The sequence below is a fragment of the Onychostoma macrolepis genome, chromosome 20 (genome assembly GCF_012432095.1).
Source record: "Onychostoma macrolepis isolate SWU-2019 chromosome 20, ASM1243209v1, whole genome shotgun sequence".
In the NCBI taxonomy this organism is placed as follows: Eukaryota; Metazoa; Chordata; class Actinopteri; order Cypriniformes; family Cyprinidae; genus Onychostoma; species Onychostoma macrolepis.
In genome coordinates, this window is record NC_081174.1 from 23750496 (window position 1) to 23776721 (window position 26226).

The window sequence follows — 26226 nt, forward strand, 5'->3', positions numbered from 1 at the left end:
CCCGTTCCCGACATCTTTTCAGAACAGCATATCTGCGCTTTATTCAAGCACCGGTACAGCCTGCACTCGACTGTTATACACGCGCTACACCGTGCACGCATGAACCAGTGCTTCGTTTTATTTGCGAGGTCTGTGCGCAGCATGTGCATAACGATGCTCAGAGCAGGCTAGCCTACCAGTGGTGAATATACGGCCCGCAGACAGAACAGGCAGGTTGTCGATGAGTAGAGCAGAATAAAGATGGAGCAAAGTGTGGATGCGCTGTCCTTGAAGAACGCTCAACTCTGTTTTGTTTATATTTTGCTTAGCCTATAATTTTAAATGACAGATGTCGAATATTATTTATTTTTCTTCCGCAACACTTTTCCTAGGCTACTGTGTTTACAGCAAGATGTTAAACGAATTTAGTATTTTGACAAGACCAATACAATTATAATAGGCCATATTTTGTACAACCTACATTTTTTTTCTCCCACTGCAACACTTGTTCCTATTGTGTTGTAAAGGTTAAACTAATTGTATCCTGACGAGACGAATAAAAATAAAGAATACAATTTTTGTACATTTTTATTTTCTCTGTGACACTTTTTTTTCCTACTGTGTTGGCAGCAAAATGTTAAACGAATTTTGTGTTAAGAAACAGTCCCGCGCAGACCTCTAGTGTGACACTGCATCCCAATTCGCATACTATCCGTCCTAAATAGTATTCGAAAATAGAATTAGTATGTCCCAAATCATAGTATGCTTAAAGTATGCCAAAGATTCCCGGATGGTCTACTACTTCCGGTTAGAGTGTGCATCGATCTGCACTTTGAATTCTAACGGCTAATATTGCCCACACCACATGGTGGACGAGGATTCGATTAGAACTACAAACACGCATAAAAAGTGTTAAAAAACTACAAACATGGCGGATATGCGTGACCGACGGACAGGTAGAGAAAGGGATTTGATGTCTAACCTGATGAAAAAATATTTATTTAATATTACCCACGTTATATTTAATCTGCAGCAACACTGTGGACTTTTGTAATGAGTAATTCTTTATTTCTCTCCAATACGGTAGGAAATCAAATTAAACTAAATGTGGATGATGTTAACTGTGACAAGATGACTGACAGTGCAGTTTAAACAGTTACAGGAAGCACGTAACTAAGCAACAGAGCGTCCGTTAAAGAAGCAGCTATGATGAAGTAGTAGGCCTATGTCTCAAAACTTGCCTACTATTCTGCTACATACTCATAAGTGTGTACTTTTTCTTCACAAAAAGAGTAGGGCATAGTATAAGTAGGTGAATTGGGATGCAGTATGAGATTACTACCATGTCATTGCTACAGTGTTCTTGTTGGTCCTTTTCCATGCAAGCTTCTGAGTCCCTTTAATATTCTGATCTCAAGTTCTTCATTGGAAATCTTTGGGATTGTTTCTTATTTCACCTGATTGCTTAGAAAACCACATAGTGTGAGTTGTCATTTATTTCATTCATGTAGCACAAATGCTGAATTGCCAAATTTGAGTTAAGAAGACCCACTGTATATTCTGTTTATTTTAGAGAGAGTACAATTAAACAACTAAGGTTTCATTCAGAGTGTCAGTTCTGAGAACATACTCACAAATGTTAACTGTCATATATCCTAATAGAGTCTAAATTGAAAAACTGGTTGTTAAGCACAGCTTCTTATTGACCTAAAGTAAGTCATTAGCTGATCGATTTTCAGGGAGTGAGCAAAACTAAACTTACTGAAAGCTCAAAGACAGATCGGATTTGGAAAAATCAATAGCACACACCTAGTTAAAAACCTTGGGGAGGATTTGGTATTTGTCATGAAACACTTTGGTATCCTCCTGAATCTTATCAATTTGCTTTTTAATTATCACTTCATTCTCAAGCAGCTGCTATTTTTTTTTTTACTTGAAAATTATTCTGATTTCACCCAACCTGTCGTGATTAAACCCATCACAAATGAACATTGGTGAAATCCTTGACTATGTTGCCAGCTACCTAACCAACGGTCTGACCTCTGTGGAACGGTTCCCCATCAGCTTTAAGACCCAGTTCTCCGGCCACCATTTCCATCATGTGGTGCTGGGCGTTTACTGTAACGGCCGATATGGCACTCTGGGTATGAGTCGACGTACTGACCTTATGGACAGATCTCTGAGCTTCCGTACGCTCAGCGAGTTGGTGTTTGACTTTGAGGACTCGTACCGCCGCTACCAGCACACCATGAAGAAGATCAAAATTGGCCTGTACGTGCCCCACAATCCGCACGTTTTCCAGCCTATTGAGTGGAACTATCTGGTGATCAACGCCTGCAAGCAGGGCCGTGAGGACATGCGCAAAGAGCTGGAGAAGCATGGCCGTGACATGAGGATGAAGGTGAGTCCATAGCCTTCTAAGATATAGTGTTATTTTTAGTTTCGTTAATATTTTGAATTAAATATTTTTTTATATATATACAATTTAGTTTTTTTTTTTATATATATATATATAGTTTTTATTAAGGTTTAATTTTAGTATTATATTTATTTAGTAATTTTAGTAGTGTGTGTTTTATATATATTTCCAGTAATGGGAATTGTTTTATGATTAACAAACCAAAACTAAAATATAGACTCACTGATACATAGACTCAGTTGAAATATAATACATTGAAAGATAATATTGAAATATAATATTAAATTAATATAAATCTATATATGAATTATATTAATATAAATCTAAGCTAGTTCAGTGGGAACTAAATAAGGTCAAACTTCCTGTACTTATCCTGTTCCTGTCACACTTTTTTTTATACTCTGTTATTTTAAAGTAAACATTTATGTATTTCCATGGTTCAGTTATGACTGAACCAGCTTCAGGAGAATCTTTATTTGTCCTTGGCCATTTATGAAGAGCTAAACCAGCATCATCTGTATAACCTGTAACATGGGACGTGTTTATCATCTAGACAGTAAAAAGTAGGTCATGTGCTCCCAGTTTCTCAGATGCGGCCTTGACTTGTGTGGATGACCGCAGTCAGCTGTGACATAGTTTCCATGAACCACATGAGCAGACAGTGGAAATTGTGCTCTGGATGTTTAAAACTAATGTAGGCATATTTTTATGGATGTTGAGGAATTTGGGACACTTCAAAACATTGCATTTGCAGTCTTATTTTGAACAATTCATCCATGCGAGTTTCATTTTTTTACATTGTAATTTTTTACTTTGTAATCAAAATTCCATAACTGTAATATATTATTAATAATGTTATAAAATATATTGTTTATATTTATATATAAAAATAGTGTAATGCCAGATGTTTGAATGGAATGTAGGCGTCTTTTTTATGGATGCTGAGGAATTTGGGACTCGCTTTTCAAAACCTAAATATTTTTGCAACTTGTCTTTTATGTTTAGGCTATATGAACATTTCAAAGCATGTGACAGGATTATATGCTGTATGTATAATATAAACATATTATTTTATTCTGTTCAGTCTTCTGTTTAGTCCTCAAGTCTGCTGTTCCCATTAAAATACAAAGTGTATTTTCTGGAACAAAGTCTTTTTTGACTAACCAATTATTAAACTAGTCATCTTTGAGTCAAGGACATTACAGTTATATGAGGAATGAGTTTGCATTTATTACTGCAGTCCATCTTGAATGAGTTTCTTGATGTACTGAACACCCAGCATCTGGCGTCATCAGCATGGAGCTGATACAGTCATTCATAATGAATCTCATTTTAAAAATCAACTTTTAACGACTGAGAACATCGCAATGTCAAGTTGCCTCTCATCACTTGTGCAGCTCATTTGGGGAAAACACAATGTATAGAGTGATTGAGAGGTTGGGAAATCTGTTGTCTTGTAGCATAATGAAGTTAATGAACGTCATAAAGTTAATGAACGTAATGTGGAGCTTTTCTCTAGCTTTATTTGTGCTGCACTCGCTAATGAGAAAACGCAGTTAGAGCGATTCAGCGTTTGCTCCCTGTGGTGTGAAAAAGTTCAGGCCCTTTTTAATAAACTGATTGTAGATGTGTCGTTCTTTAGCACCGGATCCCTGTCGGGTTAATGACAGGCAGTATTCCTCATCTTTGACTTTCTCTGCTTGCCTTTTTCCACCTGGAAGATTTTAAGCCCTTTTTCATTCTAATTGCCCTGAAATCTTAATTTCATCTTCAAACTGAAGATAATAATTATCTTTAGTACCTCATAGCTTCATACAAATTTACATATTGACTCAGTTGCTTCAGTGTGTGTTTATGTGCACAGATGCATAATATCTACATGGCAAAATACAAAGATAAAATATATGAAAAGTGTAACTGTTTTAAAACAACTGGTTTTTATTGCAGATCCTCAAGTCCTCCAGTGCTCAGTCTCCAATCAAAGAACGAACCCGAGGCAAGTCTTTATCACCACGCCGCCGAACAGGCAGCAGTCCCCAAAGACGCCAACATGTCCACAGAAGAGACAAATCGTAAGTAATGGACACTTTAATGTTGAGAAAACGCAGTTCTGAGAAATAAGCTGTGGGAAATATCCACTTGTGCGCAATTCACTTATTTTAAAAGTTTCTGTCAAGAAAATAAGTATAAATGCGGTCTTAAGCTGTCAGTGGTTTATCAGCAGTGCATCAGTCCATGGAAGCTTAAAAAGTAATTACTTGGGCTGCATTTATTTAATTTTGACACATTTTAGTGATCTTCATATTTCTGGTGATTATGCTCTTGGAATGTAATTAGACAGCTTTTATTAATAATCCTTTGAAAATGAGCCATTCAAGTAGCGTTTACAATGGCAGCGATTAAATCTGAGGTACCCAAGCTGTACTGCTACATTTTTTTTATTATATATGTATGTTATATATTTATGTTGTTGTGCAGCTTAATATTTTGTGAATGTTTTTGGTAATATTATAAACGTCTTTACCATCACTTTTGATCAATTTAATGCATCCTTCCTGGATAAAATAATATCTTAAAAAATAAAACTTCTGAATGGTAGTGTATACATTTCTTTATTTCTATATTAATATGTTCTATATTACTATACAGTACACTACCATTCAAAAGTTTGGGATTCAGTCAGATTTATTATGTTTTTAAAGAAGTGTCTTATGCTCATGAAAACTGCATTTATTTGGTCAGTAGAACATTAATATTGTGAAATTCTAATATTTTTCTATTTTTTTTTTTTTTTAAGAAATACATACTTTTATTCAGCAAGGATATGTTAAAAAGTAATAGTAAAGACTTATATTGTTACAAAAGATTTTTATTTTGAATTCTGTTCTATTTTAATATTCAGTCAGTTAAATCATAGCCTTTTGAAGTTTCATTAAAAACATTTGGCTGTTTTGCGATTCCTTTCCATTGCCAAATTTAAGACCTTTTAAAATCAGAAATAAGATGTTGGTAATCAAAGGATAGTTTAGCCAAAAATGAAAATTCTGTCATTAACTATAATTTAATTAAAATTCATAAAACCGAGGGGCATTTTTTTTAAAAGTCACGCACTGCTTCTATATATTTTTAGTTGCAAATGCAAGTGAAATGCTAACACTTTCAAGCCCTGATGTCGAGCGGACACTGAGGTTACTAAACACTGAAGAAGACACATGTCTGCTCATGTTTCGCGTCCATGCAGTGGCTTTAACCCAATGTGTTCTCATTAGAGCTGCGATGGTGACAATGTGAAGCAGGTGCTGGTAATCCATTGATTAATCTCCTCTAGCAGCACACGGTTGGCCACTTCTCGTGTTACCGAAGCACTTGTTTCTCTCGTCTAGGCGGTTGACTTATGGATTCAAGGTTTCTATAGCAGCACAGCGCAAGTACTGGCAGAGAGCCCCTTTTAGCACTGCTGATCACTTTACAAGTGAGACTTCAGGCTGCTTTTGTTTTGTGGTGTTGAGGAAATAAGATTTCTTTCTTTTTAGTGCCGCCCCTGGGAAATATAGGCAGTGCACAGTATCTACTAGGAACAGAGTCATAAAAAGTGACATAGTGATAGATAGCAAAGCTTCCTCTTCGAAAGAAGTGGTCGTTTTAGCAAGACATACACACAAAGGGATTCCCAAGCTCTGGAAAAAAGACCTAGAGCAGGGAGTTAGGGCTAGTTAGTCAAGCAAAGTGGCGTTTTAAACACTTGCAACTGATGTGACACTCCTCTCCTGTTAGTACAAGCTGCCCTTGGGCAGTACACTGGGTTGGCATTTGCTCTAATAGGATGTGAGTTCAATGCAACAGCTGTGGTAGATGAGGGCTTCACTGACATGTCATGCTGAAACAAACCAATGAATAATCCTTCCGCATGAACATACAGTGATAATCAGAAGGTCCTGTTATGTTTTTGCATTTCAGAGCTCAGCGCCTGGTGATGTAACTAAATCCTCTGATGCACCGGATCATGTTAAAGCTGGTGTTTATCAATTTTAGCTGGTGAAATGCATATGATTGTGAATTTCACGTGAATTTCCCCATACAGATTTTGCCACGGGGTCAAGTTAGTTGCGAATTGACAGAAAGCTGCTTGGTTTGAAAGTTATTTCTGTGTGAGGGGTGCTTTATACTTCACTGCACTATTGATAATTGACTGGCCTTTTTGACTGGAAAATTTTATGAAATTCCCTCACCTTTTGATTCAACGCTACTGACTTAACTACATTTTTAGTAGCGTGACAGTAGTTGTTTTCTAATTGGTGTAGGTTTTCCAGTTACAAACTACAGTTGTCAACATTTGAAGTGGATCGAAACAGTTCATCAAAGACAAGAATGGGTATTGTTTTGGTTTTAGGACAACTTTGATGAAAGGTTTTGATCCACTTCAAATGTTGACTACTTCGGTTCATCCTAAACCGTTCTCTCTCTATTATGTAACACTGGAGAAATTTGATCATTTTAGTGAATCTGTTCATTCTAAACAGTCCTCTCTGTCATACAAGGCATTGATTCAGACTTACTTATGAGCAGTGTTAAAGTTAAAGGGTTAGTTCACCCAAAAATGAAAATTAGCCCATGTTTTACTCACCCTCAAGCCATCCTAGGTGTATATGACCTTCTTCTTTCAGGCGAATCCAATCGGAGTTATATTAAAAATTATCCTTGCTCTTCCAAGCTTTAGAATGGGAGTAGGAGGGTGTTTTTGTTCAACAGTCCAAAAGTAGTCAAATAAAGCGCATCCATCTATAGTAAGACATGCCTCACATGGCTCCGGCGGATGAATAAAGGCCCCCAATAACTCCGATTGGATTCGTCTGAAAGAAGAAAGTCATATACACCTAGGATGCTTTGAGGGTAAGTATGTGAGGGTGAGTAAATGCCTTGGTAAAAGTTTTAGTTTTAACTAACTAAAATTTATTTTCAGTTTAAGCTGAAGTACTAAAATGACTAAAATTACAAATAAAATGTAGCCTATATAAAACTATATAGAAATATATACTTTAATAATAGTATATAAATAATACTAAAATAACACTGCTAATGAGAAAATTATTTAGGATGAACTGATTCACCTAAATTAATCAGACTTTCCATTTTAGTGAACTGGTTCATCCTAAATGATTCAATGGTCTTATGTAGTGTTCGAAAGTCCAGTTAATTCAAGTGAATCGATTCATTCAGATGGTTCATGTAAATGAACAGATAAACGATTCAACAAAAAAAGGTTTCACTGATTCAGATTCCTGCATTACTTTTGCAGATGAGTGTGTTTTGTTGTGTTTGGTATAAACTTACCTTTTCGTGTTTTATAATGACACCCTAATTGAAATTGTTAATTAAATCAAAAGCCCACATTTTACTTAAGTGCTCTTTAGGTAAGTCCTTGATGTCTTGAAAGGAAGTAAGATATTCAAAAATACAGCTAGCTCCATCACAGCCGTCAAAGACGCCGATCTAGAGTATGTTTGTGTTAAGCAATTTAAAAATACCACAGCAACGTCCCCTGTGTGTGTTTAAGCTTGAGCCATTGAGTTTAATTACATGTTGTATTGTAGTGCTGCTGTTGACAAGTCTAAATGATTGTTGTCTCACAATGCTGTAATTATTTAGTCAAGCTAATGCACCTCTAAGATGATAGAATGAACCGCACAAGGCATGAAATGATACTGAAGTTTAGACTTCAGATCTGTGGACCTCCTGATCAGATCAGAGCTATTTTTGCTTTTCCTTAGCACCTTCCTGTCACATGGTCTGAGATGTTAATTACTGAGCCCCACACATATAGTGTGCCAGGCAGCTGCTGAAACACACCACCCATTTAACGTCAGCATCACCCTCAATTACACCGAAGAACTGCACCGCACACACATCCCTGGGCACATGAGTTTGTTAATTCACTTACAGTGGAAGGAATTATGGCAAACATTTTGAAAAGTTATGCATAAGTTATGAAATAGTCATGCTGTATCTGCTCTCCAACCCCCACAGTTCCGCAGCGGATGATTATGAGTTTTTTGCCACAGTCATAAAATCCCCTGCAGACATGTAGCATGTGACAGTCCATGAAGCTCCCAAAAGGAAACATCTTAGACAAATACTACACCTCTTATACAAATACATTTCTTAAAGGGATAGTTCTTTCAAAAAATAATATTTTGTTATTATTTACTCACCCTCACGTTATTTCAAACTTGTATGTTGTGGATTGTGCTTTATAGGATACAAACTGAGGCATTGTTGAAGAATCTTCATGTAATTTTTTTAAATGTAACTTACAGTTTTGGGGTTTACAATTAACACAATGCATTACAAGTAACACAAGTTACTTTGTTTTCCTATTTATTCACTGACACCTCTCCTGTCCCGTTTTGAGAGAAATTGGGAGTGGGGCTCAGGTTTATTAATTTCCTTTTGGTGTGAAGGGCCTTCACAGTTGCCAAAAGATCACTACTTTTTGTGTTGTTTTTTTAAATATTTTTAAAAAATAAATAAGCAAGCCCAGCGGGTGACAAAAAGTAGCGCAAAAGTAACGTAATGTAATTACTTTCCATAAAAAGTAACTTAGTAACACAATTAGTTAGTATCTAGCAACACAGTATTGTAATGCATTACTTTTCCCCAGCACTTCGTGTAACTCTTTTTCAAGTAACTAGTGCCCACAGCTGTCTTAAAATACCAAAAGGACAAAAACAAGCAAACAAAAGTAATAACAAAGCCATAATAATATGGATTTGCAGTGACATGAGGGTAAATATTGACTGAAATAATAAATAACGACAGAATTTACTTTTTGTGTGAACTATTTTCAAGTACACTTAAAAAATTCAGTGAAATAGCAATTTTTTGTAAAATGTACTACAGTAATCTATATTTTATTTAGGCTACAACTTTGAAAAATCATTTTTTACAGTGTAAGGTGGGGGACTTTAATTAAAAATGACTTTTTAATTAAAACTACTAGGTCAAAAATGTTTAAAAAAAAATGTAACTTAACACATAGATGAGTTGAAAATGTATATTGGAGATCTATAACTTGCATTTACAAACTAGATTAAGTGAATTTTCACTCCACATTAAGACTACTGTGTTGTTCTGCAGTCCCATTCCCTGCTGTCTCTTACCACTATTTCTCAGTCTATCAATAAAGACTGATGCATCCGATTCGCTCCAGACCTTCCACATCAGAACTGTTGAGTGAACAGGGGAAATTCCACAGGGAAAATGAAACCACAAATCTGCTCCTGCCCTTTTCCTGAGTCTCCTCCCTGTCAAAGTGCATTATCTCCACTCAGGGCTATTTCTAACACACAGGATGTTTGCTTGTCTACAGGCTCACCCCCACCTCTTCTGTCTCCTCCTTTCAGTCGTCCTCAGCTACCCACATAAAATGCAGACAAACGCTTTCAGTGGCCACTTCTTGTACCCACAGAGTTTGCATGCGTCTTAGGGTTGAGTAATAAAAGCATGTTGTTTGTTTTGACTAGTCATAAGGCTGCTATTGTCGTTGTGGTTTCATGCAGTGACAAATCTATTTACATTTATTTTGCAACACTAATGTTTGCCTGAGAAACTTTCGTTCTTAGTCATTTCTGAAGGAAGGAACTGTAAAAGGCAGAGCTGGAGTGGAGAGGACCTGCCTGTCACATGGTCTGAGATGTTAATTACTGAGCCCCACACATATAGTGTGCCAGGCAGCTGCTGAAACACACCACCCATTTAACGTCAGCATCACCCTCAATTACACCGAAGAACTGCACCGCACACACATCCCTGGGCACATGAGTTTGTTAATTCACTTACAGTGGAAGGAATTATGGCAAACATTTTGAAAAGTTATGCATAAGTTATGAAATAGTCATGCTGTATCTGCTCTCCAACCCCACAGTTCCGCAGCGGATGATTATGAGTTTTTTGCCACAGTCATAAAATCCCCTGCAGACATGTAGCATGTGACAGTCCATGAAGCTCCCAAAAGGAAACATCTTAGACAAATACTACACCTCTTATACAAATACATTTCTTAAAGGGATAGTTCTTTCAAAAAATAATATTTTGGTTATTATTTACTCACCCTCACGTTATTTCAAACTTGTATGTTGTGGATTGTGCTTTATAGGATACAAACTGAGGCATTGTTGAAGAATCTTCATGTAATTTTTTTAAATGTAACTTACAGTTTTGGGGGTTTACAATTAACACAATGCATTACAAGTAACACAAGTTACGTAATCAGATTACTTTTTTCAAGTAACTAGTAATATCTGAGTTACTTTTTCAAATAAGTAACACAAGTTACTTTGTTTTCCTATTTATTCACTGACACCTCTCCTGTCCCCGTTTTGAGAGAAATTGGGAGTGGGGCTCAGGTTTATTAATTTCCCTTTTGGTGTGAAGGGGCCTTCACAGTTGCCAAAAAGATCACTACTTTTTGTGTTTTTTTTTTTTAAATATTTTAAAAAATAAGCAAGCCCAGCGGGTGACAAAAAGTAGCGCAAAAGTAATGTAATGTAATTACTTTCCATAAAAAGTAACTTAGTAACACAATTAGTTAGTATCTAGCAACACAGTATTGTAATGCATTACTTTTCCCCAGCACTGGTAATTTCGTGTAACTCTTTTTCAAGTAACTAGTGCCCACAGCTGTCTTAAAATACCAAAAGGACAAAAACAAGCAAACAAAAGTAATAACAAAGCCATAATAATATGGATTTGCAGTGACATGAGGGTAAATATTGACTGAAATAATAAATAACGACAGAATTTACTTTTTGTGTGAACTATTTTCAAGTACACTTAAAAATTCAGTGAAATAGCAATTTTTGTAAAATGTACTACAGTAATCTATATTTTATTTAGGCTACAACTTTGAAAAATCATTTTTTACAGTGTAAGGTGGGGGACTTTAATTAAAAATGACTTTTTAATTAAAACTACTAGGTCAAAAATGTTTAAAAAATGTAACTTAACACATAGATGAGTTGAAAATGTATATTGAGATCTATAACTTGCATTTACAAACTAGATTAAGTGAATTTTCACTCCACATTAAGACTACTGTGTTGTTCTGCAGTCCCATTCCCTGCTGTCTCTTACCACTATTTCTCAGTCTATCAATAAAGACTGATGCATCCGATTCGCTCCAGACCTTCCACATCAGAACTGTTGAGTGAACAGGGGAAATTCCACAGGGAAAATGAAACCACAAATCTGCTCCTGCCCTTTTCCTGAGTCTCCTCCCTGTCAAAGTGCATTATCTCCACTCAGGGCTATTTCTAACACACAGGATGTTTGCTTGTCTACAGGCTCACCCCCACCTCTTCTGTCTCCTCCTTTCAGTCGTCCTCAGCTACCCACATAAAATGCAGACAAACGCTTTCAGTGGCCACTTCTTGTACCCACAGAGTTTGCATGCGTCTTAGGGTTGAGTAATAAAAGCATGTTGTTTGTTTTGACTAGTCATAAGGCTGCTATTGTCGTTGTGGTTTCATGCAGTGACAAATCTATTTACATTTATTTTGCAACACTAATGTTTGCCTGAGAAACTTTCGTTCTTAGTCATTTCTGAAGGAAGGAACTGTAAAAGGCAGAGCTGGAGTGGAGAGGACCTGCCTTGGCACTGCTGTGCGATTGATTGCCTGGCGTTGAAGCACTTGCTTCAAATAGCCAACATCAGTCAAAACTACATGGAGGCCTATTGATTTTTTTCACAAGAGTAGTAGCATAAAAGTGAATGGTGGAAGGGAAAATGTGATGGAACTTTGAAGGTAACAACAGTTACGGCTGTGCTGGAGCAGGTCTGTGATGGAGCGCTTTGTTCTTCAGCAGCTCTGTGTGTTCTCAGCAGGACTGAAAGTGGTGGTTGAACATGAATGTGATTTATCTCAGGAATAAAGCCTGTGGGATAAAAAAAGGTGTGAGATTCCAACTAGTGATAGACTAATACAGCAATTAGTTCTGGTCCACTTGAAATTTTATATATTATATCAATCTACTTATTTGTGTCAATTAGAAATTAGCAGGTCATACTGTGCCTAATATGTAATTTGTTAAATATTAAAAGTAAAGTTTTTTTGTTGTTGTCTGGGTCTATATCTGAAAAGCATGAATTTGCTGAACAATTTTTACACTACTTGTTTAAAAGTTTGAGGTCAGTGAGACAATTTTGGAAATTAAAACTTTTATAAATCAAGGATGCATACATGGATCAAAAGTGATTAATTTCTAATTCAAATAAATTGTTCTTTTGAACTTTCGGTCCCACTTTATATTAGGTGGCCTTAACTACTATGTACTTACATCAAAAAATAAGTACAATGTACTTATTGTATTGCAAAACACTTTTGCTGCTATTGAGGTGTTATATGGGTAAGGTTAGGGACAGGTTTGGTGGTCTGGGTAGGTTTGAGGGTGGGTTAAGGTGTAAGGGATGGGTCAACAGTGTAATTATAAATGTAATTACAGAAATTAATTACAGATGTAACTACATACAGGTATTTTAAAAAAGTACAATGTAAAAACATGTATGTACACAATAAGTGCATTGTATCAAATGATTAATTTAAATGTAAGTACATAGTAGTTAAGGCCACCTAATATAAAGTGGGACCGAACTTTCTATTCATCAAAGAATTCTGAATAAATATTAAAAATATAACTGTTTTTCACATTAATAAGAACCAAATCAGAATTTTAGAATGATTTCTGACTGATTATGCGACATGCTTGCTGAAAATCCAGCTTTGACATTACAGAACTAAATTACTGAATTTTAAATATATATTCAAATATAAAATAGTTATTTTAAATTGTAATAATATTTCACAAGGTTACTGTTTTTACTGTATTTTTGATCAAATAAATCCAGCCTTGGTTGAACATAAGATTTTTTTACAGACCACAAACTTTTGAACAATGTACTTCAACACACTGTTTATTTTATGGTTTCATTTTATTGTTTAAGCAATATAATTTATTCAAAATAACGTGCATTCATTTAATTTTTAAAATATATTTAATTGTATATTTTGGCCTTCTTATACTCTTCTACTGAGGTGGTTCATTCTGCACTAAAACGTTTAATCCAGAACCAAAATGTTCAGCATATTTGCCATTATGCAACAATAATCTCTAAAATGAAACTAACAGAAACATGTTTCTTTGCAGGCCAGCAGCGCTGGACAGAAAGCCGGCAGAGCTCAGCACCCTCAGTGATGGCTACCAGATCCGCATCTGAGACACTAAAAGCACCAGCTTTATCCTCCACACGTTCTCCCTCAATCAGATCCACAGATGATGTTTTTAAACACTATTTAATGCACATTGTGAACTGTACAGCATATTAAACATATTTATAGTTGTACTTACATGTTAGAGGGAAATACCTTTTTAAAGTTAAAAACGAACAAATGTTTTTAACAGAATATGATATTCCTTTACCAGCCATCTTTTTTTTTTTTTTAAATGGTGGAAAGTTTATGAGTGAAGGATATCAATTTTGCTTTAAAAGTGTTTTTTTTACTCTAGTAATTGTCAAGCATTTTAGAAGACAAAAAAGTTGTGACTGAAATATTCAAGCAAATATGGAAAATGTGGGGAAAAGTCTCTATTTTTGGACCGAATCTCCACTAGCAGTGAGAGCATGAGTGTGAATGGATTTTGCTTGGCAGAGAGATGTAAACCTCAGTGCCTCGTGCTGTGGTGCTGGTAGTTTTGGAGGCTGACTGGCCCGGAGGAGAGAGAGGGCATAAGCTTTTTTCGCCAGAGGCGTAAGGACACAAGAGAGCTACTCATTCTGCCCAAAAGAACTCTATTCAATCCACTTTTCCTCGTTTTTTTGTTACCTGCATACATGGTATGGATGGAATGGACATGATTTATTGACGTTACCTTATATTGAAGGCTTTGTACTGTTTTTATTTTCTGCAGTTGTAGAGAAATAGTTACTTTTTTAAAGTATTTAAACATTTATTTTTCTTGTTTTTACTGTTTGTTTAACCAGTACAGTATTTTGTGGTTTTATGTATTTTTTTTTTATTTTCTTTTAAACAAAGTCTCTCAGAGGTGTGAAAGTTGATGTGCTATTGATTGACCCATCCGTTGAAAATAATCCTAAACTTTCAACACATTTATTTGGAAAATACAACCGATTTCTTTTTATTTTTTGTAGCGGCAGAGATATTAGCTTGGCTAATGAACATAAATTAAGCATAAGTGGGTTTTTAGGGAATCGCTAAAGCAGAGTTACCCAAACTTTAATAGGAAGGGCCAAAAATCTAACTTTAATTGAGGGCCATGGGTCAAAAGTAAATGCTGCATTATATTCACTTACACAAATTCACTTACAAAAAAAAAAAAGAAAACAGAAATGAAGATATGCTATTATTTCTTGTTTTCCCCCAATTTCCCCCCTATTGTGACATGACATGGCTGACCAAATCAAAGGTCATCACAGGCCAACTTTGACCCAAGGGTCCTGGTTTGGGCATCTCTGTCATAAAGGGATATGGTGATGGAAAAAAAAAAATCAATGCTTTTGTGTTCTTTAGTCTTTTGTGTTCAAAACTTTTAGATTACCCTGAGAAACGTTGCTGTGAGTGAATGCAAAAGCATTGCAATATAATTTTTATGTGAAGTGGGAGGAAAAAAGTTTCTTGAGAAAATGCAAAAGTTTTGCGAAGGCACCCAAAAGCATTGAAATGAGCCATTTTCCTATCGTCTCTCATTTTTTCCATCACCAGGCCCTCTTATAAAACCCTGTAGGTTCTAACTATAGGATCACAACTACAATCATTCAAGTATACACAAAATATCATCTCTATCAACAGCATATCACTTGAATTTTCTCACCTCGTGAGAATAAGCTATGCACGTGGAGAAGGTCTGTGGATCCGTCCTTTTTGACAGCAGACCTGTCTTTAAAATTGTAGCAGTGACATTGTTAGCAATTTTTCACGGGTTGTATGAGCGGTTGCTCTTTGAACGATGTTTTTTGGGTGCTGATGACTAAACTACCACATTATAGCTCATTCTGCCTTGTAATTGGTACCAGCTTTCTATCAAAAGCAACTGAACCACACAAGTGCCAGACCATTGAGTACGTCCAATTCATCCTTAGGGCTGAGGGTTTCAGACACATGAAGATGAAAGGTCATAAGTTTCAGTGACAAATCTAATGCACCATGTTGAATTGCTCAGACTCATTATGGGAGAGAAGTGGTCTGCTGATAATTCAGCATGTGAAGAACACCACATTGTTACAGATTTCTATCATTTATAACTTGTTTGGTAACTGATCAGATGTGTGAAATTGTGAGTGAACTTTTTATGGCAGATAACGTCAAGTATTAGTTGTTTAAAAATGGCTTTCTGATTTTAAGGAAATGCAATGATTTCCGCTCAAAGGTGCTAAGATGAGACATTTTACCCATTATTATAAAATTCAATTATTTTAGCATTCTTTTTATGATTAAAGAGCACATTAAACTGACGTTTCTGTAGCACAATGATTACTCTGTACTGAATTACAAGATACACGTTTAATGGTATGTATAAGCCTACCAAAAAATTCATAACTGAAATGGATATTCATGAGATTATAGTTGCTTTTGTGGAATTGTTGTTTCCATGTCTAATACAGGCTTGTCTGAAAATACAATCAGTTTTGATGAATAAGTAGACTAATCAAAATTTTAAGGGAAATGTTTTTCTCAGTAAGAATGTTAATGATGACACTTTGTTATGAAGACCTCAACTCAAACTTGTCCCCAGTTTTCTCTTCATATGTTTCGTATTATAAATGTATCGCCTAAATAAGGACCTTATCAAATTCAATTAACCCTCAACTGTTTTACACACATTTTTCCTAAGCCTTACCTCAGCTTGCACCGTCAATCCTCTTTTCTGTCATAAATTTATGTCTGGGTCACCTCAGTTGCCCCATGAGGAAACATTAATGTAATTTGTTCATCCCTCTGTAGCATGTTTTAATAAAACTATGTTTTTCTGTAGGCTAAGTCTGTGACTGGCAGTTTACTGTGCTTATTTACGCGGTTCTTTTGAATTAGGCTACTTGATTCTGATTGGTCGATCGTGGCAGTCCGCGGTTTGTTACAACGCAACCGGCGCCATTTTGCGTATCAGTAATCGATTGTAGTGAAAATTATATTAGACATATACTATACTTTTCATAGCGGAATCCTAAAGCGGAAGATTTACACAGGTAAGGTCATGTCCACGTGTTTATTTTCAGTTTAATAAACTTGTTTCTGTTGCGATACTGATCGGCTGACTGTACATTATCCCTAACTTGGATTTGTATGGTTTTAATACTCCACAAACGCACTACTCTGAATATTTAGCTGTGTTGCCCGCGCTCTGGAGCTGCTCTTGCAAAAGAGAAGCTTTGAGATTAAACCAGGTGATGTAACATCAGCATTGCCCTAAATCTCACAGCCACAGTTACGGAACCCAGTCTGAGTGAAGTCTTTCTGCACAGAGGGAATATGCGCGCATTAATCTTCTTAGGAAAACAGCTTCACACACGGGGAAAGAGCCGCGGCGGATTTACCAAAAATCCTTCATTTTTCATTTCTTCTTTCAAGATAAAAGGACTCCTAGAACACCCACCATTGTCTCGCGCCTAGAGAAAATATTCCGGGACGGTCAAAGAGCACCCTAGAATTTCAGCGCTTTATCATCTGGATTTTAATAATCCAGAAATAGAGGTGAATTCTTAGTAAATCCTTACAAAAAGTAACTGCCGCTGTCAGCAAGTTTCCCCTTCACTTTTAAGATATATTTTCGAGCTGTGGTGTACATGTCATTTGCACAGTCATAGGTAAACAAAAGTTAACTGAGTAGGCTATTTAAAAAATAAATCTTAAATTTAGGCTTAAACTTTTATTTCAACTAGTTGCCAATATTTCTCATTTTCATTCAGTTGAACTTAACTTGATGTACTAAAATAACTAAAGCGGAAATAAAAATGAATAAAAACTTAAACATAAAAAAACTAATAAAATAAAATGTCATAAAATAACTTTAAAAACAAAAACTTAAATATTTAAAATATAAAAAAATAACTACAAAAGTATAACACCATTTTAATGCCATTTTTTAAGTAATAAAATATTTTAATAAGTTATATTATTAGCATAACAATTTGGGGGGGAAAAAAGACATGGATTTCAGAATTTCTCTGTTCTTGGCACGTTGCCTTTTTTTTTTTTTTTTGGCAAAGTAAAGAGCAACACCATAAAATACTATACAAATATCAGATTGAAGATAAAATCATTTATTTATTTTTTTCACCTTCTTATAATCTTTAAAATGATGCAAGTCTCAAATAGTTACCTCGTAAAACCTTGAAAAAAAAAATTACATCTTTGAATGACTCGCTTAGTATCAAAGTTGCCATATTTCGTCATAAAACATCCCTAATTCATTGATTACAGTGTGCATGTCACCTTCCCATAATGCACTGGGTAAATCAGTTATCAATAACTTCCAAGTTCCTCTTTTCCTTCAAGTTTGTTATTGACTCTCAAGGTAATCTGTGAGTCATGCCATTTTTTGCTGGTGTGAAACAAACATGAGAACATTTTTTATTTTTATTTTTTGAGTTTGTTAGAAAAATGATCCTTCTCTGGCTACAAACATATTAAAGGCTTTATGATACTCCCAAACGCTTTTGTTCTTTCAGCCATCAACTCGAGGGTGCAGACGGAAATGTGTCAAAAGTGGCAGGTGGTCAGAGGAGTTGTGCTGGTTGGGAAGACCGTTAACCTTCTGGAGTTCATCTTCCCCCACCAGGGATAACCTGCCCAGCAGCTGCAGACCCTTCTCTTGTGGCACACTGCATTCTGGGTAAACGAGGGGGAAAAAAAACAGTGCCATGGTAACCAGCAGCAGCGGAAATTTTGCTGTTGAATGTACTGCACTGCAGCAAACTGCAGCATCACAGGTCACATGATTACAGGAGCAGTGATGTAACATGTACATTGATAGTCCAGTGGCATCAGCTTCTTCTTTGAGGATACTTAAAGGAATATTTCACCCCAAAATTAAAATTTGCTGAAAATGTATTCACTTTTAGGCTGTCAAAGATGAAGATGAGTTTTTTTTTTCCTTTTTCATTTAAACAGATTTGGAGAAATTTAGCATTACGTCATTTGCTCTGCAATAGATCCTCTACAGTGAATGGGTGCCGTCAGAATGAGAGTCCAAACAGATGATAAAAACATCACAAGTAATCCACACCACTCCAGTCCACCATTTAACATCTTGTGAAGTAAAAGCTGCTTGTTTATAATAAACAAATCCTTCATTAGTGTGTTTTTAATTTAAGTCCTCTATCCACAATATTGCTTTCTCCAGTGGAAAAGTCGTTTGTCTGAATCAGGAGAGAAATATGCACAGAATCAGGAGAGACTGTTTACAAACAAAAACAGTCCAAAAAAACATCTAAACAAATATGTTGTTGGATTTTGATCTGAAATGACAACAGGGTACAGACTGTTTCACTGGAGGAAGCCTTATGTATATTTTAAAGTTAAAATGATGATGGATGATGGATTTTTTTTCTCTTACAAACACATAGCTTTTCACTTCACAAGATAGGGCTAGGACTGGAGTCGCGTGGATTATTGTTTTGTTTTTATCAGCTGTTTGAACTAATTCTGATGGCACCCATTCACTGCAGAGGATCCATTGGTGAGCAAGTGATGTAATTCTACAATTCCAATGAAGAATACATGTTTATGTGGTGACAGCAACCACAATAGCAGTAGAAATAAATAATCTGATTTTCTGTTTGAAATTAAATTTTACATTAGACAACAACTATTTCAGAGTATTTCCAAGGAATTTAAAAGAGAATAGTAATGGTCAAACCTGCTTGAGCCATCACATCCCCCAGAGCTGCAGAGTAGAAGATGTAATCGACGGTTATGGCCGTCCGTGAGTGGCATGTGGTGATCTCAGGGTGACCGCTCTCTTTCAGGTAGTGGGAGTATGCAGAGGTCAGCTTCAAACAGTGCTCAATGCTAGGCTTGGTAAAACTACAAACAGATCACATGAGAGAAGAATAATTAGTGTTAGAATTTAAAGATCAACTTGCTGAGAAAAGACCCTTCACAGGACTTAAATAGGACACTTCACTTTGAGCTGTCCAATCTCTTCACCTTAAATTTGCTGAACAGCACTGACTGTCAGGTCAGCTAGGTTTCTAAACATCAATGGCTGAGGAACACAAAAGATATACAAAAACTTGGGGCAAGAAGATGTAATATTGTAATACTTTTATCAATGCGACTGGGATGACTAAATCAACCAAGGCACTAGTGTTGTCAAAAGACCCGGTACTTCGGTACCAAGTCGGTACTAAAAAAGTGAAAACGTCACGTTACCAGGTTTTTTTAAGTACCGGTGGTACCGAGTACCCGGTCAATCCGGTTCTTGACGCGTACAGCTCTATGATTTCCGCGATGCAGAAAACGCGGACGGAATCTCGGAATCCAGTTATAAAAACGGAATTTACAGTTTAGCACGGAATGCCACGGAATTTGTCAAAGTTTGGATGAATTAATCAAAAGTAGGTCATTGCACTTAAATCAAATCGCGACGTGGACTAGTATCTGTAAATATTAAGCTGCAAAAGTCGATTCAGATTCAGATATGAATCCCGCATGTTCTGCGAGTCTCTGTGTGAGTGAATGAATGGCAGAGACGCGCGGTTTTTTCTTTTTTTTTTACTACATACACTGAAGCGCGCGTGATGCTCGCGGTGATTCATCATCTGCCGTCTCAATGAGGACATAAATACATAAACAACATCTACAGAACTGCTCTGAGAGTCCCCTCGCGAGCATTTTACCGTTCCATTGAGTAAAACCAGCGTCATATCATATAGCTACACAGAAATGTAAAGGTATTCACGGCAACCCGTCAAAATAAAAGTTCATCTTAAAGACATTGTGCCAGAAATATAATTTTATATATATATAATTTTTTTTTTTTTTTTTTAAAGAAGTCACAATATTTCTTCCATATTTAAATTTTAATAGTAAATCCCCTTTATTTACCAAAACAATACAATGTGTTTAAATTTAATTAATTAAAAGACAAATTAAATTTGGGTGAAACTTGTTTACTGTTTTTCATACTTTTATTACTTGCGGAAAAACTTGAAACACAATTTAAATAAAGTATAAAGAATGGCATTGATTATTGTACATTTTTATTTTTGTTTGACTTTATTAAAAATAGTGTGTTTTTTTTAATTAGCATGTGGTACCGAAATTGGTACCGAGAACCGTGGATTTTGACTGGTATCGGTACCGAATACTGAAATTTTGGTACCGTGACAACACTACAAGGCACTGTAGAGATATGGATTTATATTTACCCATCCAGTTCTGCTTGCTCTAAATCCCTCAAATCAAAATCTGTGAAAAAAATGTAAACTAAATGTTAGAATGAAATCTTTAAAGTTATTCCAGAATGCCATTAAAGTTGGGACTGCCTCTGTTTAAATCAATATTACCGTATACTACATTATTAGACTAAATTTAATTTATGCTTTTAAGTGGATAACAGTGGCCCAAAAAGGATTTTGACACTTAAGCCACACTTAAAATGTATGCATAACATTGCATTGAATAACAAAATATCAAAGCAAGTGGCATTTGCCTAAGATTTAAATAATACATTGTATGGTCAAAATTATCCATTTTTCTTTTATGCCAAAAATCATTAGGATATTAAGTAAAGGTCATGTTCCATGAAGATATTTTGTATATTTCTTACCGTAAATATATCAAAACTTCATTTATTATTAGTAATACGCATTGCTAAGAAGATTTTTTTGTACCCTCAGATTCCAGATTTTCAAATAGTTGTATCTCGGCCAAATATTGTCTGATCCTAACACACCATACATCAATGGAAAGCTTATTTACTCTCAATTTCGGAACATTGACACTTAAGACTGGTTTTGTGGTCCAGGGTCACATATAGTGATCATTAGAAATAACATTTCAACACACTGTGGTGTTAAGTTATTTATCTGTCAAAGTTTCTATATCCTCTGGGCAGTGATTATCTGTTTATCTATATATGTTATAAAGACTGAAAGGTGACCTGCTGTTTGGCTTTCATACTGGCACTGCTGAGAGATGCCCAGACTTCTGGGCCAAATTGGTACAGTTAGAATACGCTGTCCCCTTGGGTTCTCCTCCTGTCCTGACACCTGCAAAATCAACATGTCATACAATTTAAAATCTGTCTGAAAAAAAAAAAAACTGAGGAAATGTTGCAGGACTCTCTACCTTTCCAATAGGTAAGTCATCATATTCCAGTCTGCTGTCCCTAATAAAGCGATATAAGGGAGACCAGGGAACGGAGTTAAAATCCCCACAGAGCAACACAGGACAAACGCTGCTGTCAGGTAACTGGGCTACCCGGCTTATCTCTGCCAGCAGCATAGCCAGCTGGGCCAGTTTAATGTCCCCACGTCTAGGGTTGTACAGTAAATGTGTGTTGGCCACACAGATGTTGGTGAGGGAGCTATGGGGGTCAATGGGCTGGAGCAGCACAATCAAGCCCACGTTATCACGGTCAAGTAGAGGGATGCCACGCCGGAAATACTCCACAGGGTGACAGGAGACCAAAGAGAAGCGCTCGCGTTTGAAGACCACAGCACATCCGTCAGGCTTCAGTCCTGTTCTCCGTTTGTATTCACAATGGTAGCCTGTTTTATGGGCCAAGGATTGCAGCATTAAAAATGAAGTATTCTATTCATCACTATTTATTGTTTCATAAATATAGTCTGTTTCAAAAGTCCACTCTTGAAAATGCTTTTATATTGCATTTTATAAACTTAATTTATATTTTTATATTTTTTCCTATTACAATAGCATCATAATATTTATTTTTCTAATTAATCATTACTTTTATTCAGCAGGAATGCATTGAACTGATTAAGTGGCAGTTAAGTGACACTCTTTTACACTGTTAAAAAAATATATATTTTAAATACACGCTCTTCTTTTGAACCTTCTATTCATCAAATAATCCTGGAAAAAATGCATCACGGTTTCCACAAAAATATTACACAGCACAACTATTTAATAATGATAATAATAGAAAATGGGATAAATTACACTTTCAAACATATTAAAATAGAAATTATTTTAAACTGTGATAAAATTTCATAATATTACAGTTTTACTGTATTTTTAATAAAATAAAAAATAAAAATCGGACTTTTTTACAGTAGTGTATATATAAAGAATATATTCTGAATAACATCTAAAGTGCTAAACAAAACTAAACATACATAGAGACATTAAGGAAGTAAAGTACCTAAAGATTCTAGCGAGGGTTTGATTTGTTGCTTATAGTGGTCCTCTTGCACCTCCTGCAGGCACATTATCTATAGGGAAAATGTTATTGCAGATATTTAAGGAAATCATAACACTCCTGCCCACTGGACATAACAGATAAATAACATAAACATAATAAACGAACACTGTTCTGCAATTCATTCACAAATGGTTCATTCACTTACATCAGCACTGTGCTGTTCCAGCTCTTTGATGATGTTTGGATACCTATGGCGCCAATCCAGAATTGGAGGATGACAGTGTCTGTAAAGGTACGTATTATCACAGAGCAGATCTTGTGAGAGGATATTGTAGGACATCACAGAAAAGTCAAATGGCCATTTTTGTCTCCCTCCATTCACAGACGGTGCAGCATTACAGAGGTGAGAAAGATCCTCCCAATGTCTCTTTAACTCTGTTGAGGTAAACGTTTTGGCTTTTTATGAACAACTACATTAGCAACAATAACAATACATCAATTTAAATTTAAATTAATGTTTAAATCATTCACCTGGTGTGGATGGAGACTTGTTTGGGTCTGATGGAAATTTTCCAGGAGGAACTGGACTGCCGGTTACATTACGTAGCCATTCAGGACTTCCTTTTGGACTCCTGCTGCCTTTTGGAGGTGAACGTTCGGGTGAGCGCTGAGATTTATCCCCTGCTTGCCTCCCGTCTGCGCTCCTCTTTCTTTTCTGTGGTGGCTCGCTATTAGAGCGGTCCATCAGACCAGCAGAAAGCAGAAGGCCTCGTCTGGGTTGTGTGTGTGGCAGTAATCCAGTTTGCCTCCAGGAGCTCCAGTTTGGATTTGGAGGTCTTGGGGGCCTACTGGAGGGGTGTCTGACAGTGCTGAAGGAGGACGAGGGATGCTGCAGGTGGGATGGATGTGTCAACCATAAATGACCTGGCTGATACCAGTGTCTCCAGTGGTAGTAAATGGTCTGAGCTGACGGAGAGCCCACTGTGCTCAGGTAACGGCCAAACATGGGATGACTGCAAGAGGAAAGATAAATTACACCACAGAGCAAAATCTTTGAAATACTTTCCAGGATTCAGAAAACACAAACTGTAGATCACTGAAATATTGTACAATCATTGGAAATATCTGTTAAGATTTTTTAATTCTTAAATGGCAGTTAGTGTTTATAAATGTATTTATGCAACTACTTTTCCCCATATAGTAATATTATTTAAATAGAAACTAAGCATGGAAATAAGGAAATGAGTAGTTACTATAGTTACATAAGTAAATATAAAAAAATAAATATACATGATTAAATACATCAGAATGTTTCAATAAATACCGTACAATGAAACTTAATTTAGTCTGTTAAAATCCTCTATAATTGTCTTTTAGAATAATATTATATAGTTTCTTTAGAATAATATTATATATTATATATGTTTTAGAATAACATTATTACAACATTATCATGTTGTTTTGATTACAATACAGTCCAGCAGCAAAAGCAAATCTGTAAATATGAACTTACTTTGGAGACACTCCTGGTCTGACATAGTTAACATTCGTGTGTCGACGCATGTAGCGTCCTATTATCATAAAACGACACTTTCTAGCACCATCTTTGCTGAGCGAAACTCAAAAAAACTATTGTGAAAACGCGTCTACTGTTAGCTGTCACTGTCGCATGCTAGCAAAACAGACACAGATGGCGTGTGAATATGACGTCACTCGACATGTCCGATTCCAATTCGTGAACGAATCGTTCTTGTGAGTCGAATCTTTTCTATTGAATCGAAAGAGTTGGTAATTACATTTATGCATTTGGCAGACTACTTATAGTGTTTTTTTAAATCATTTTAAAATACATTTTTGTAGTATTTATAATATTATAGCAGTAAAATACAGTTTTTAGATTATGAATGCAAATTATGTTTGGGCTTTTGACTCATGGCTACAACAAACTGAACTAAAAATCCGTAATAAACAGCAGCATATGGATGTATTGGAACGTTTTAAAGTATGGAATATTTTGTCGCTATGTCAAAGACCGCTACGTGATGTAAAAGAACTTCTGAAATGTTTTGGTCCGGTTCATTGAAATGAACTGATCGAAAGAATCGATTCGCAGAACAGAGTCAGACTCGTCGGACTAGGCATGACGGAAAGCATGATGTAACAAAATACCACAACAGTCCTGCACAGTGCACAAGCAAATTTGTTAGTCGCTGCAAATGTTTTGAGCATATTGATGATAACGCTGAGCAAGTATTACCGTTTTATAAAGTCTTGATCGATAGAGTATTCATTATGTTTTGAAACCTAATAGGTTTCATAGGCTATTCGGCCGCGTTTCACTTACCGGTGTATTTTACCGATAAAACTATGATGCAATTCGAATATTTCTTACCCGAGAATCCACGATAAATACAAAGCGGTACTTTCGATCCAGATGTTAAATGACTGTTGTCGATGTCCCATTGAAATGCTCAGATTGTTGGCGCATGTCTGTCTTCTCTGTCTGTGGATGGTGGATGGTTCGTGCTCTTTTACTGTGACATAATTTTGGACGATACAAGTTGTAGTCACGCACGCTTGGCCTTTTCCAGTAAAAAATAAAAATCTATTTATTCATGCAGCTAATCTGTGATTTATAAAGTATATGTCAAATTAAATATTTTATCATATCAAGAAAAGAAAAAAAACGTAACTATTTAGAGGGACAAATTTAATTATGTATTGTGTGAATATATGTTGTAACCACTAGAGGTCACTCTTGTATTGTGGATTTACTCTGCTCAATATACACTGGGCCTTTTCTTTACCTTAAATTTATGCTTAACTAGGATCCTGGGTTATCTTGTCTGGTTTGTGTCTTGTCTTCGGTTTTTATGTGTCTTTTCTTGGGTCAGTCATTAACCATGAGCAGTGTAAAGTTTTAAGATTTATCAGTGTCAATTTGTAAACCCTAGGATTGTTTATTTGCACGTTTATAAGGTAAACATCCTTGATTGGCTAAAGACGTCACGTGACATGTTTAATAATTGTAAATAATCTGTGGAAATGTCGCCATGTAGATTTCGCTCTAGTAACTCCAGAAGTGTCCTGAAACATACAGCAAAAATACTCGTTTTTATTAGTAAAATCATTTTAAACGTTTTGAAATTTCTGGTTTTATTGTTTTGATTACTTTTTTGTAATGATTATTATTCTTCCTTTTATGTAAAGCACTTTGAATTACCATTGTGTATGAAATGTGCTATATAAATAAACTTGCCTTGCCTTGCCTTTTTTATTATTCTATTAACGATTTAACACTAGTGCTAGAAAGTTGTTTCAGTTGTACAAAGCACATTAATATTAATCAAGTATGTACGAAGCCAGTTTATGATTGGCTGCTTGATTCTAAACGTCTCACTATATTCTTTTAGAGATATAGAACATCTCTG

The 26226-nt window shown here is 35.8% G+C and overlaps 2 protein-coding genes across 4 annotated transcripts in view; one reads left to right on the forward strand and one right to left on the reverse strand.

Annotated features, from left to right (window-relative positions):
• vash2 (vasohibin 2) overlaps positions 1-16465 on the forward strand; it is a 30091-nt gene extending 13626 nt beyond the window's left edge. The window contains exons 5-7 of the mRNA XM_058756382.1: positions 1999-2380; positions 4346-4470; positions 13598-16465. Of these exons, the coding sequence (XP_058612365.1) occupies positions 1999-2380; positions 4346-4470; positions 13598-13667 (577 nt within the window). The 3' untranslated portion in view covers positions 13668-16465. The remainder of the gene's footprint in view (positions 1-1998; positions 2381-4345; positions 4471-13597) is intronic.
• A 1219-nt stretch (positions 16466-17684) lies between these two features.
• On the reverse strand, positions 17685-25816 carry angel2 (angel homolog 2 (Drosophila)). 3 transcript variants are annotated; one of them, XM_058756914.1, is made up of 9 exons: positions 24309-24495; positions 23327-23808; positions 23001-23230; positions 22796-22865; positions 21760-22181; positions 21572-21680; positions 20838-20877; positions 19325-19491; positions 17685-18294 (listed from the first exon to the last, which is right to left on the reverse strand). In XM_058756914.1, the coding sequence occupies exons 1-9, from the start codon at positions 24374-24376 to the stop codon at positions 18131-18133; spliced, it is 1752 nt and encodes a 583-aa protein (XP_058612897.1). In that variant the 5' UTR covers positions 24377-24495; the 3' UTR covers positions 17685-18130. The 3 variants fall into 3 exon arrangements, 2 of the variants coding, with proteins under 2 accessions (XP_058612897.1, XP_058612896.1); XM_058756913.1 differs by lacking the exon at positions 24309-24495 and adding an exon at positions 25188-25437 and having other exon boundaries at positions 17699-18294; XR_009267716.1 differs by lacking the exons at positions 17685-18294; positions 24309-24495 and adding exons at positions 19615-19672; positions 25188-25816 and having other exon boundaries at positions 19352-19491.
• Positions 25817-26226: the final 410 nt, after the last annotated feature.